At 38.5% G+C, this 12143-nt stretch overlaps 2 protein-coding genes across 5 annotated transcripts in view; one reads left to right on the top strand and one right to left on the bottom strand.

Moving 5' to 3' along the window:
- Nucleotides 1–868, top strand: part of CHPT1 (choline phosphotransferase 1) — an 18930-nt gene extending 18062 nt beyond the window's left edge. For all 3 annotated transcript variants that reach the window (XR_006182059.1, XM_042889615.1, XM_042889613.1), the window contains one exon: nt 258–868. Coding sequence is in view for 2 of the 3 variants with exons in the window: in XM_042889615.1 (XP_042745549.1) it covers nt 258–302 (45 nt within the window). In the remaining variant the exon portion in view is untranslated. The remainder of the gene's footprint in view (nt 1–257) is intronic.
- On the bottom strand, nt 165–12143 carry SYCP3 (synaptonemal complex protein 3). 2 transcript variants are annotated; one of them, XM_042889616.1, is made up of 10 exons: nt 11918–12143; nt 11739–11766; nt 10005–10149; nt 8379–8454; nt 7352–7386; nt 5378–5495; nt 4793–4892; nt 3074–3172; nt 480–584; nt 165–337 (listed from the first exon to the last, which is right to left on the bottom strand). In XM_042889616.1, exons 1-10 carry the CDS (start codon nt 12124–12126, stop codon nt 284–286), a joined length of 969 nt encoding a protein of 322 aa, XP_042745550.1. In that variant the 5' UTR covers nt 12127–12143; the 3' UTR covers nt 165–283. The 2 variants fall into 2 exon arrangements, with proteins under 2 accessions (XP_042745550.1, XP_042745551.1); XM_042889617.1 differs by lacking the exon at nt 3074–3172.

The raw sequence follows: 12143 nt of genomic DNA, 5'->3' as shown, positions 1-12143 counted from the left end.
TGTTTCAATTGAGCGTTATAAAAAGTGAAACAATCGGACAGTCCACTGCTAATGAAAGTGGATAGTAATTGGGCAGACCATAATTGGTTAGGGGTTTGTTCCCCTTAGAAACAGATTTACTAATATACCCTCTTACAACATTATCAGACACGAGATTAGAACAATCCATTAAAGTATTTAATAGGAACTTTAAAACACTTAAATCTTAAGATAAAGTTCTTTATGGCTAATGCCTATACTTGTATCGTGTTACTTAGGTACAAGTTGTTTCTCCATTGAGCCATCAGAATAACATGGACTGAAGAGACTTGCGAACGGTTGCCATCTCCTGCTGTTGCTGTTACAAGAAAAGGAGATTATTCTGAACAGATGCCATACCAATATGATTCCTTAATCTAATTAAATGATGTCTAACGACTTCCTTATAGCATGTTCTATTTTTGTATTTAACAAAGTTCTTTATAACTACCGATACTTACAGTGTCCATCATGATCTTCTTCTGTAGCATAGCCATTTCTTTGCGAAGTTCATTCTGTGCACCAGCTAGAAGAGTTTCATTGTTTTTCTCTAGCTCTTCCATGCTCTGAAGTTAAAGATAATCTTAATTCAGAATGCTCAATATCAGAAGTTCAGTTTAGAAACAGACAATCCATTATTCAGATTACAGTTCGATTTTTATAGCAGTAGTGGTCACTGACAGTTGCAGATGAATTTTGTCATGAACTTAGAAAAGAAAATTGTATAGGACTCCAATCTACACCGCTGCTTAAACAACACATACCCTGTGACAGAAACAGTCCTTTCCACTCAGCATCTACCAGGTGTAAGCTACTATCCTGCATTTCAATAAAGATGACAATTCTACAAGTCTAGATGTATCTGTCAGGAAGTATGAGGTGGTACAGCTGAATATCGTGACAACCTTGGAGACCTGAAGCAACAACTACAGAAAATGTTACGTTCCCTCCTCTTTGCACATTTCACTCTAAATAAACTGAGGTAAGGCTCACTGGTTATCTTCCCTTTTGCTCACAGTTTGCCTAACTGAATGCACATTGCTGCATTTTCTTTGATTTGTACTTAAAGTTAAGCATATTTGAGGCTTGACTTTTACCTTTTGATCTTCTCTGAGAAGAAAAACTGCAATTTTTTTTTTTTTTAAAACTTTGCTGAAGATATTTAGACCTTTTAAAATGGTTACTGTTTATGAACATCTCTGTAACGTCCTATAACGTAAACTTCAACTATCAAAGTGTTCCTCTGTTTTGAATTTATTTGTCAAAGCTGCCTGACTTGAAAAAACATACCATAACAAGCAAATTTCAAAACGGGACAGTTAGGAAAGGAAGACAACTGGGAATGTTCAGCCTGCAGAAGAGGAGCTCTAAGAGAGCTCATGAGATTCTATATGTAACTGAGAAGGATGGAGAAAACAGAGCCAGGCTTTTTTCAGTGGCATCTAGAGACAGGACAGGAGGCCACAAGCTGGCACACAAGAGGTTCCCTCTCAACATCAGGAGAGGTTTCTTCACTGATGGGGTGACTAAGCAATGAAACAGGTTGTCCAGAGGGGCTCTGGAGTCACCATCTTTAGAGATAATTGAAAGACTCTTAAGTAGTCTTGTTAGATCAGCTGCTGGTTAGACCAGATGACTTCCAGCAATTGTCTTTCTTATTAAAAGCCAAATTTGGAGTAAGAGTATTCAGTCATTTTTTGTTTGCTGTCTAGCATATCAGCCACTTTTTAAAAAGGCTGATAATTATTTATGTGTTTAAAATACAGCATGTTATGTAAGCAGTGTCCAAAAATTATACTTGTAGGGGCTGCTAGCAAATACAAAATCTATTCATAAATCAACAGGAAAGTTAAACTGGGATGAACAAGCCCAGCCAGTCCTCCCCTGCAAAGACAGGCTGAGGGAGCTGGGCTTGTTCAACCTAGGTAAAAGAAGGCTGCAGGGTGACCTCATTGCAGTACCTAAAGGAGCCTACAAACAGGAGGGGAATCAACTCATTGAAAGGGTAGATAACAGCAGGACAAGGGGAAATGGTTTTAAGTTGAGGGAGGAAAGGTTTAGGTTGGATGTCAGGGGCAAGTTCTCTACTTTGAGTGGTGAGGTGCTGGCACAGGCTGCCCAGAGAGGTTGTGGATGCCCCGTCCCTGGCGGTGTTCAAGGCCAGGTTGGATGGGGCCCTGGGCAGCCTGGTCTGGTATTAAATGGAGAAGGTGGTGGTCCTGTGTGTGGCAGGGGGGTTGGAGATTCATGATCCTTGAGGTCCCTTCCAACCCGGGCCATTCTGTAATGAAACAGGACTGAGCAGAAACCATCCTGCAGGACCTATTTTCACCAAAAGCCATTATTTGTCAGATTCTTCAAGTTAGTTTCTGAGTAAATATTTACCTTTTGTACGAGCTTATATGAAGGAAAACCCTGTCAAATCAGTGTTGGTTAGGGAGAAAAGAGGAAAAGGAAGCAGTAAGAAAAAAAAAATAAAAAATAATTACATAATTTTAAAAGAATTACAAGTCATTTGTTGGCATTTTTCTTGCAGGAAGCAGCAGTAGCTAGAAAGGTTCATGACCAAAAAAAACCTGACATCAAATTCTCATGGAGAATGCACGTGCCAGCAGTATTAGAAGTAGTAAATTACAGCATAAAATGTTAATTTTATGACTGACTTTCACTTATGGCTGACTTTCACTTTTTCAACACGTACAAAAAACCTGAGGGACAGCTGAGACAGAAAACCCGATAATTTGACTGTCTATATAAAGTTTTGGGTTAGAAAGCATGCTCTGAGGGTTAAATATTTGAAACAGGAAAGCCCATCAGACCCCTGCAAGAACACACTTTATAAAGCATTCATATACAGGCACAGTATGTGTGTGTATTTGGAAAGAACAACTCATTTTTAAATAAAGAGAACTAACTAGCATGAAGACTCATGCTAAGCTGTTGTCCCTCCTTAAGCAAACATTAAATTTCTGTATTACAGAAAGGATGGATTACTACAGCTTTCCTAATGATGTGATAAGGATCAGCTGTCTTCTAAAATGAAAACTTACTGTACCTTTAAGAATTGCTCATATAGTTGCTTAATAGTTTTCAGTCTCTGACTTTGAACTATTCTTGCCTGTTGAAAAACTTTTTGTTGCTGACGAAACATATTCTGAAGCAGAAGCAAAAAGAAAAAAAAAAAAAATGCTGTTAGTTGACCCAAAGTACTCTGACAGCAGCACTGGTTATCATTTATCAGAATGAAAAGATTCTACCTTCATTAACAATCTGGCTCATAGAATTGAGACACCTGCATGGAGAGTTATCCTTGTTTTTATTAATAAAAGGACTAAAGATTGGATTAAGCCCCGAGCTGTCACCTGCAGGCCTTTCTAAAGGGAAGTCTGTGACATCCTATGAGAACAGCTGGCCAACACAGTATCTGAGAGTATTCCAGGGAGATGTGCTGAACTTGCAAACATAGTGGGGGTACAGATTCACCAATAGCATGTGATTGTATTCCACTGTCTCCTTTAATCATGAAATTCTCATAGATTTATTGCGTGGAGACATATTTTTAAGCAATGCTTGCTTAGATACACTTTCCTGTACTCCTTTGTTCTTCCCATGCAAAGTCTGTGCATGCTCAGAATCAGCACATCAGTTTCTTCTCTGAAATCACCTCAGCTTTTCTCAGGCCATACATTGGCCTAGGGCTTCATTTATTCCCATTCATAAACTTGCAATAAAGTACTTCACTTTTTTCTTCACTTTGAAACATATTCTCAAATTCAAACATTTATTGAGCCACCCAAAGGTGAATGAAATTCTGAAGAGTTATGTGTTTGTCTGAACTATGTACAGTATTTTCACATCTTTACATGTTTGGGTGACCTGGTTATATCAGTATTCCATATCATGACATCAAAGAATCATAGAATCTCTCAGGTTCGAAAAGACCTTAAAGATCATCAAGTCCAACCACAACCCAGCCATACTATGCTAACAACCCTCCACTAAATCATGTCCCTGAGCACCACATCCAAACAGTTTTTAAACACATCCAGCTTTTAAACTCAACCACCTCCCTGTGGAGCCTATTCCAATGTTTAACAACCGTTTCTGTAAAGAAGTGTATCCTGATATCCAACCTAAACTTACCCTGGCACAACTTGAGGCCATTTCCCTTTGTCCTGTCACCAGTGAGAAGAGACCAACCCTGTTCTTGTTGTAAGCACCTTTCACGTATTGGAAGAGAGCAATAAGGTCTCCCTTCAGCCTCCTTTTCCACAGACTAAACAATCCCAGTTTCTTCAGCCCCCCCTCACAGGGCATATTCTCCAAGCCCTTCACAAGCCTTGTGAAGCCTCACGTGTCAGGCTGTTGGGTGTAGAGGCACAGTGCACTGTACAGTTGCATTTCCTAGTCTCATGCCCTCTAGCAGTCTCACTTGAGTTCTGATTCTCCAAGAGGAAGATATTCTACACTTCGCAAGGGCCACCACATGATCTACAATTCTGGGTGATAGAGATGACATGGCTTCCTAGTTCAGGCACGGTCATAGCCTTCCTTTCTCTCCCATTTGAGAGATTAATTGTAACTCTCCTTATCATCATCTTACATTCCTTTACCATTTGTAGTAAATACGTTCTCTCTCCTTATCTTAATTGGGTCATTTTTCTTTCCTTCTCCCCAAAAGGGGTGCCCCTGTCCTGTTGCACTTGAAAATGTGACACTGGGGGTCTCCCTGTGAATAATACACTGTGAAACACATCCCATGTTGGAAACGCACCGCTAGTTTTTCTTCCTGTTCCTCTGCTTTCTGTACATCTACATCCCACTGCTGAAACACAGTCAGGAACTGCTGGGAGAACTCATGATTGAGCTTCTGCCTACAAGCAGATGTTGGCTGTAAGTACTACAAACACTCTGAAGAACAACAAGGAAAGATAAAGGTTCTACATGCACAGAATAGGAGCTAGTGTGAATTAAAAAAAAAAAAAAAAAAAAAAAGGCTATTTTGAATCTGTCTCTAACTGAACATCATGCTTTAGAAAAATAAAAAAGGAACACTCACACATAAGTACTTATATAGTGACACAGCACTGATAGATGAAACAGATTAAAAACAAACAAATCAAACAACAAAATTTTCTCAGCAGAATTGTCAGCATTTTACAGAATTACTGTTTTAACCAAATTACAGATTTTGGCATTGACAAGTTTATAATGAAAAGAAAATCAGCTCATTCTTTAGTTCATGATGCTGTAGTCTCTCTATGTAAACAACATTTGGTTAATACAAGTTTCAATACAAGTATTTGCTCTGCTTATAGTATCAGACATCACAGGTCTCAAAACCAAGGGTAAATGTTACCTCTGCTCCTGCTGTGTCTTCCAAACATGTTCAATCTTCTGGTTACTGGTTTTGAGTGAGGCTTTTGTATACATTTCTAATCTTTTCCTCTTGGCTAAGAGAGCTTTGTTAATGTCAGCTAGAATCAAAGAGTAGTTAGAAATTAAGCATACCTTAAGCATATCTAGAAGTTAAGCATACTTGGACACCAGAGCATTTTATTAAAGATGCTGATGAATTTATGCTTTGGAAAAGCAAGCAAGGCGTGTTCCAACAGAATGAAGCTCACATGATCTGGGCTCATGTCTGCTAAATTAGGAATCTTCACCTACTGCTGGCACAGGTATGAGAGCTGCTTCTTTATTCCCCCCATAGAACCTACCTTACACCAGGCATCTGGAGCAGCAACTGGACATCACCCCTTCTCCTCATTTATTTCACTACACAATTAGCTTAACACTTCCAGGCCTCCCACTAATTCAGCTAGGCCAATGCTTTTTAGATTTTTCTCAAGAAAGAACATTGGCTCAAATGTTTTAAGAGTAATATCCAAGCAAATTGCCTAGATTTCAGAAATAAGAGGTTGTGTGGGATTACTGCCACTGTCAACATATTGAATGAATGAATGTCAAACTACTACTTATACATCAGAAAGACTCCAGTATTTTTTAAGAAGTATTCAGGTTAATGTAAGTTAATATGTTCATTTCATTTTAATTTACATTTGGAGATCTAAGGAACAAGTCACAGGTAGCTTAAGGTTGGTGTTTAAAGCAATTGCTTTTCCTTCCTACTGTAGCCTTCGGAAAACATCTCTCTAATGTGCTGAGGCATCTGCCCCTGCTACTGCCAACCCTATTACTTTTAATCAGAGAGCATCCTCTCTTTGATTCATTTATTTTCCTTCCATCTTTTGAGTCCTAACTAAAAAGCAATCCCAGCTTTTTAATATTAAACTCTTGTCTATACTGTTAGATCCAAAATAGCACACTAACACGTATCTTAACTGAAAAAAAATATCTTAATTCCTTAATTAAAGAATTCTTCAAACTCTTTCACCTTGAGATTTGCATGCAAACAACAACTGTGTAGTTACTTTTCATCTCATATATGAAACTATCAACCAGATACTGAGTAATGCCAGCATTACAATGTTCTCCCTTTCTGATGCTTTTTTAGACAATTTGTATGAATGAATTCATTGCAAGTGCAATGAGCTTTTTCTCTAAGCTGCCAGTTGTCTGGAATTCAGTTCATCATTCTGAATGTTAAGTAAAGCCATCTAGGATTTCACTTGATTATGACTTAATTAAATCCACATAGGCAACACAAACAAATCCCTCCACACTACATGGCCAATATTAAATACCCTCATTCTTTTGCTGTGCTAGAAACTTCTTACTCTCCTTTCTGACTGCTGAAATTCTCATTTCTACAGATTCCAAGATTCTCTAGACTTCTGCAGATGCAGTGCAGACTGCTACCTTTCTAGCTCCATTTTATCACAGCTACAATTTACAGTCATTCCTTATCTTGAATTTGAGTTACTTTTTCTATTTAGCTGCTTCATGTTTAGATGCCCTTCATTTCCTCACACCAGTCTTGCAATCACCACTCTTACAACAAAAAATTGAATAAGGGCAATGGATTTTTAATTCACATTGTACGTTCTCTGTGATATAATCACTGCCTCTCAACCACTCCTTAAAGTGGGAATTGATCATCAAAAGTACTCATGCATCTTTGCCTTCTTCCTTTATAATAGCGTCCACACAATACTTTTCTCTCTCCTTATATACAGTTATGCCCTTCTCTTCTATCCATCTGCTCCAGACATATCACATATTAGTTCTCATCTGCAAACTGGCTGTAGGCAGTGCTACAAACACCAGCCATTTTATTCAAATCTCATAAGTTATCTTGCAAAAATGAATTATTGCCAATTCTGTAACTTAAACATTACTTTGCAATTTGTTAGAACATGAGTGTACTTACCTCCAAATCTTTCCAGCATATTCTGTACTTCACCCCTAAAAAATAGTTTATGATTTTTGAGCATTTCTGGACTTTTGATTAAGACCTGATGTAAATGCCTTAAACTAATTTTATCGCAAGCCTGTTACTTGTAAGCAGTGATAGAGTTGTTACTGCTCCACAAGATATAAATAAGACTTACTCCTCCTTCCCCTCCTGCAAAAAAATCTTTTAGAATTAGTTTCTTGATGAAAAGGTTACTACAGTCTATCAGCTTCTCAATAAAGAGGCATTGGAGGCATTCAAGGCCAGGCTGGATGTGGCTCTGGGCAGCCTGGTCTGGTGGTTGGCAACCCTGCACATAGCAGGAGGGTTGAAACTAGGTGATCATTGTGGCCCTTTTCAATCCAGGCCATTTTACGCTTCTTTGATTCTATGATTAGGCATTTAAAGGGTCCTGAGTGAAAGAGAGTGGTAAATAAAGCTAATCATTCCCCCATCCCCAAAGAAAAAGGTATGCAGAGCATCAAAGAACAAAGAACAATTTCATTAAAGTTAATGTAACTGAAATTAAAACAAAAAAAAACAAACAAACAAACAAAAAAAAAACACAACATAACCATCCAAGATAAATGATTGCAGGGTTGTTTTTATAGCACTTAAGATGGTATCAGCAGTGTGTAAAGCAGTGGTATGACAGCTGACAAAACAGTTACTGTGTTTATGTATTTATGTCTCACTTTTTCCACAGGATACCACTGTTTTTTGGGGAGGAAGAAAAAAAAATTCAACTCAACGGCCTTAATCTCAAGAAGAGCTTCTGCAACACATACTTTTGCATTGTAGTTATTTAGCCAATAAATTTTCACTTTCATTCCATTTATCAAAAATATTTTTAATGTATTTTTTAGATCATTTTAAATACTGTTAATACCTTCAAGCAACTGAGATCAGAGGGGGAAAATATAATAAAGAATTTTTTTAAGAAAATTCACCATTAAAAAAATTTAAGGACTTTTTTTTTTAAGAAGCATATTCTAAACCTTACCCCATATCATCTGGAACCACATGAGTAGTCACCATAGGTCTTTTCTTGCCATGCTTGTCCATTACTGGTGTTTCACCTTAATGTAAATTTCAAAAAGATTTACAAAAATACTTCATATTTTGTGGGGCCTTTTGAATTCCTGGAAGTGTAATTACTTTTCACTAAGATCACTTCTTTGAACATCTATCCCATCCCTTACACATCCAGCTCCTAACACTTGATTGCAAAGAACTGACAGACAGCGATGGACCTCACATGCCTGGATTTGAGCTGGCACTGCCCTGAGTTCCTCAGTGCTGGTCTCCACTAATTGGAGTTCCTCAGTCTACTGCTACACAATTACCTTCAGCTTCACAATGTAACAATCATCAGAAAGCTAAAATTGATCTTAAAAATCAGGGAAAAAAAGAGACTTACAAGCATTTCATTTTACCCTAACTACTGAAAATGTGTACTCTGACTTTTAAGGAAGCAAAACCACAGAGAGATATATTTACATTCTCCCAAAATAGATTAATAAAACCTTGGCTGTTAGATTTCTGTTACCAAAGGTGGGGGAAAAGATCAAGAAAGATTATAACTAATTCAAGACAAAAACAGAATTGTGAAAGAATACGTAGAAATATGGATTGTTTTGAAACAGTGAGCATTAGTGCACACAGCCATACAAGCTATCCTGAAAACAAGACATCTATAAATGCTGTAAGGCTGTTCAGCTATTCTTAGAGAAATTACGTTGGCAAACTAAACAAAAACTGAAAAAGATTCTTCCCAATTCCATACCTACTTCCCAATTTTGCAAACCCCCTCATTCAGGAGGTTGTAGAAATGTACATTCTGATCCACACACCAGCTAATACAAACTGGGTGGCCACTGCTATTTGAAGCTTAGGACATACTGACCAGACTTGTCAGATATTTCACAGAAAGCAGCACAGCAAACTTCACAGGCAACACTCAAGATGCTAGTTTCATTATTTGTGCTTACATTTCACTGTCTTATAGAAATGAAGAAAAGGATTTAGTTTAGACAGATGGGGGGGTGGGGGGTGGAAAGGAAGAGAGACAAAACCCAGAGATGACTGCTGAAAGACAAAATCCAGAAGTTACATCAAACTTTGCCAAAAAATATCACTTGAAAAATGAGAATTGTATTTTAAATCCACTCTTTGCTACAATCCCTCAAACTTTAAATGAGAATCCCTTGGCTGACTTTAATTCATTTTTTCTCAGCCGTCTGTACCTCTTGCTTTTTTTCTGTTGAGATTCTTCCCAAAGTTCTTTGTGAACGTGAGACCCTAGCTCTGCCTTGTATCCAATTCTGCTCTCTGTCCAAGCAAGCAGAGCTTTCCTTCTCTGTCCTGACCCTACAGCATTATATGCAGCCTAGCAATAGTATCTAGCTTTAATAAAGACATTAACAATAAGTTCAAGACACAGCAGGGCACTAAGCTCTATAGTGTTCTCTTACTAATCCAAACCACACACCAGGAAACTCTCACAAGCATTAGGAAGCATGCTTGTTCACTGACCTATAATATCTTCCTATCTGCTCAGAGGTGGAAACACTACAAACCTTGTTTAAGAAAAAAAAAAATAAAATCATAATAATCAGCAGACAAGCACCTTCTCTAATATCTTCCTCTGATCCGCTCAGGTCTTTTCTTTCCTCCTGAAAGTCATAGGCAGATCTGGCTTGCTCTTCCTGTGCTGCTTTAGCAGCTTTTCCTGAATGCTTTCTTCCTGATGGTGCCATAACGAAATTTTCTTCCTATTAAGGCACAGTATTGAAACATAACTTTTCCCACAGTATTTTGAAGATAAATGTGTTTCTGTGTTTACCTTGAGCTGCTACATATTCCCCTGTAACCTGTAAGGATATCCAAGTAGTCATACAGGATTAGCCTTGACACTGTTTTTAAGAGCAAGGTAAAAAATAAGCAAAAATAGCAAGGATAATGGGATCATACTTCTTATGCTGAAAAGCAAGGAATGCTCTGAACAGACTGCTCATAAAGTCCCTGCCTGGTAATATTTTCAGATTTGATACCACCTTCCCAAAGAGCTGTGTTGATATTCTATCCTACAAAATACAGATATCATAAATGCTCAAGAAAAATTTATGACTCTACAGCCATTCCTTACTGAGCAGAAAAATAAATTTTAACATTGGTCAACGTTCACTGTCTGAATTATTTGTTTTTAGCCATTGCGTCTCTTTGTAAGTTTCTGATGCAGCTTCCATATTTGGGTTTTTACACATACACTTCCTTTAGTAACACTCATTTTTATATATTCCATGTGTTATTTTAGGAAGTAAAATGTCTACTTAGAAGGAAAGTATATTTGTTGCCATTAAATGCAAGAAGGAAAAAATAAGATGTTTTCCTTAGGACTTCAATAACTGAAATCATATACAAATGCAGCAGAAAATAGCAGGATACAGTGACCTCACTGAAATATTTTTTCTTTTAGCCTTATCTCATAGCAAAAGGCATGAAGCATTTCAAATTCAATGTTACGGGACATATAATTTTAAATAACCTACCAAAAATAGCACAAGATTACATAGTAGATGGAACCAATAGAGAAAACAAACAAAAAAACAAGCACAAAGTACTTGGTCTTCCAAGCTTTAGCAATGGAGAAATCTCTTTCTCAGTGCAGCTCAACAGCCAGACACAACAACAGGTTTTTCAAAGGCCATAGAAATATAGTTCTGAACATTAAGTTTACACAAAACTGAGAACTCCAGTAAAGATCTTCAGAATTTCCAGGGCAGGGAGATCCTCCAACAGCACCAGCTGTAGCACACACCTGAATTCCATAATTATATTTTGAACTAGCTGCTCATAGCTATAAAAACTTTTTTTTTTTAAGCCACATATCCCATATATACAGAAAACAATCACATTAAGCTGTTAAGTGAAAAACATTTTCTGACATCACAGCTTCTTCAGTGGTTGATGCTTCGCTATACAGCATGAACCCAAGGTGTTTAGAACTTAAAATTCTCTTGAAATTAAAATTTCACCTTTTGTTGCTAATTGGAAGATCACAAATTCTTGTGTTGTAATTATCCTCAAGTGAGTGAAAACTTATTGGCACTGCACAACTTCCAAGCCTCAATGACTTCAGCAGCTGCTGAGAACATGATGAAAGCAGGGCAGCAGCTTACATGCATCTCACACTGCACACAGGAATCTTTCTTTGTACTGAAAAACCAGCCTACAGAGCACTAGATGCAATAAGACAATGTTGCAGCCCCATATAATCATGATAAAGCTCCTTGCTTTAGTAGATTCCAACATTCCCAAGCCACAGATGTGTATTTAAAGACGACTTTTCAGAGGCACTCACCTCCTTATTTCTCTCTGCCTGCAAAGATCTGAAATAAAGCAGTATCTGTGAGTCCCACACGTGCGGGTCTGCTTCCCATTCACAGCCTCACAGCTGACGTGGTGCCCTGCCCCACCCAGCCACCCTTCAGCCTCGTCCCTCCGCCTGCTGACGGCCCACTCCACGCTCTCAGTGCCTACCTCCGACTCACTCCCCACAACAGGCGGTAAGGAACCTGCCCTGCCTCGCCCCGCAGCCCTCCCTGGCCTTGCCTGCCTGCTACTGAGCGCGGTCCTTCCGCTACCCCGTTAGCCAGAAAAAAAGCGGGAAAGACGGCAGACAGCGCAAGAGCGCATGCGCACGCTCGCAGCGGGTGGGGGCGCGCTCGCGTTTGTACCTCAGTTGCCATTGCCCGCCATTGGTTGC

The sequence above is a fragment of the Lagopus leucura genome, unplaced genomic scaffold (assembly GCF_019238085.1).
Source record: "Lagopus leucura isolate 7727_CA_CO unplaced genomic scaffold, USGS_WTPT01 Super-Scaffold_100159, whole genome shotgun sequence".
Classification (NCBI taxonomy): Eukaryota; Metazoa; Chordata; class Aves; order Galliformes; family Phasianidae; genus Lagopus; species Lagopus leucura.
The sequence above is the reverse complement of the archived record's forward strand: the minus strand, read 5'-3'. Positions and strand labels throughout refer to the sequence as shown.

What these genes read in the sequence shown, in the direction of transcription:
- SYCP3 (XM_042889616.1), bottom strand. Translation starts at nt 12,126, where the DNA reads ATGGCAACTGAGGTACAAACGCGAGCGCGCCCCCACCCGCTGCGAGCG. An exon ending in AGGCAGAGAGAAATAAGGAG is followed by an intron (nt 10,150 to 11,738) that starts GTGAGTGCCTCT and finishes GTGCCTTAATAG; the next exon opens with GAAGAAAATTTCGTTATGGC. An exon ending in AGAAGATCATGATGGACACT is followed by an intron (nt 338 to 479) that starts GTAAGTATCGGT and finishes TTCTTGTAACAG; the next exon opens with CAACAGCAGGAGATGGCAAC.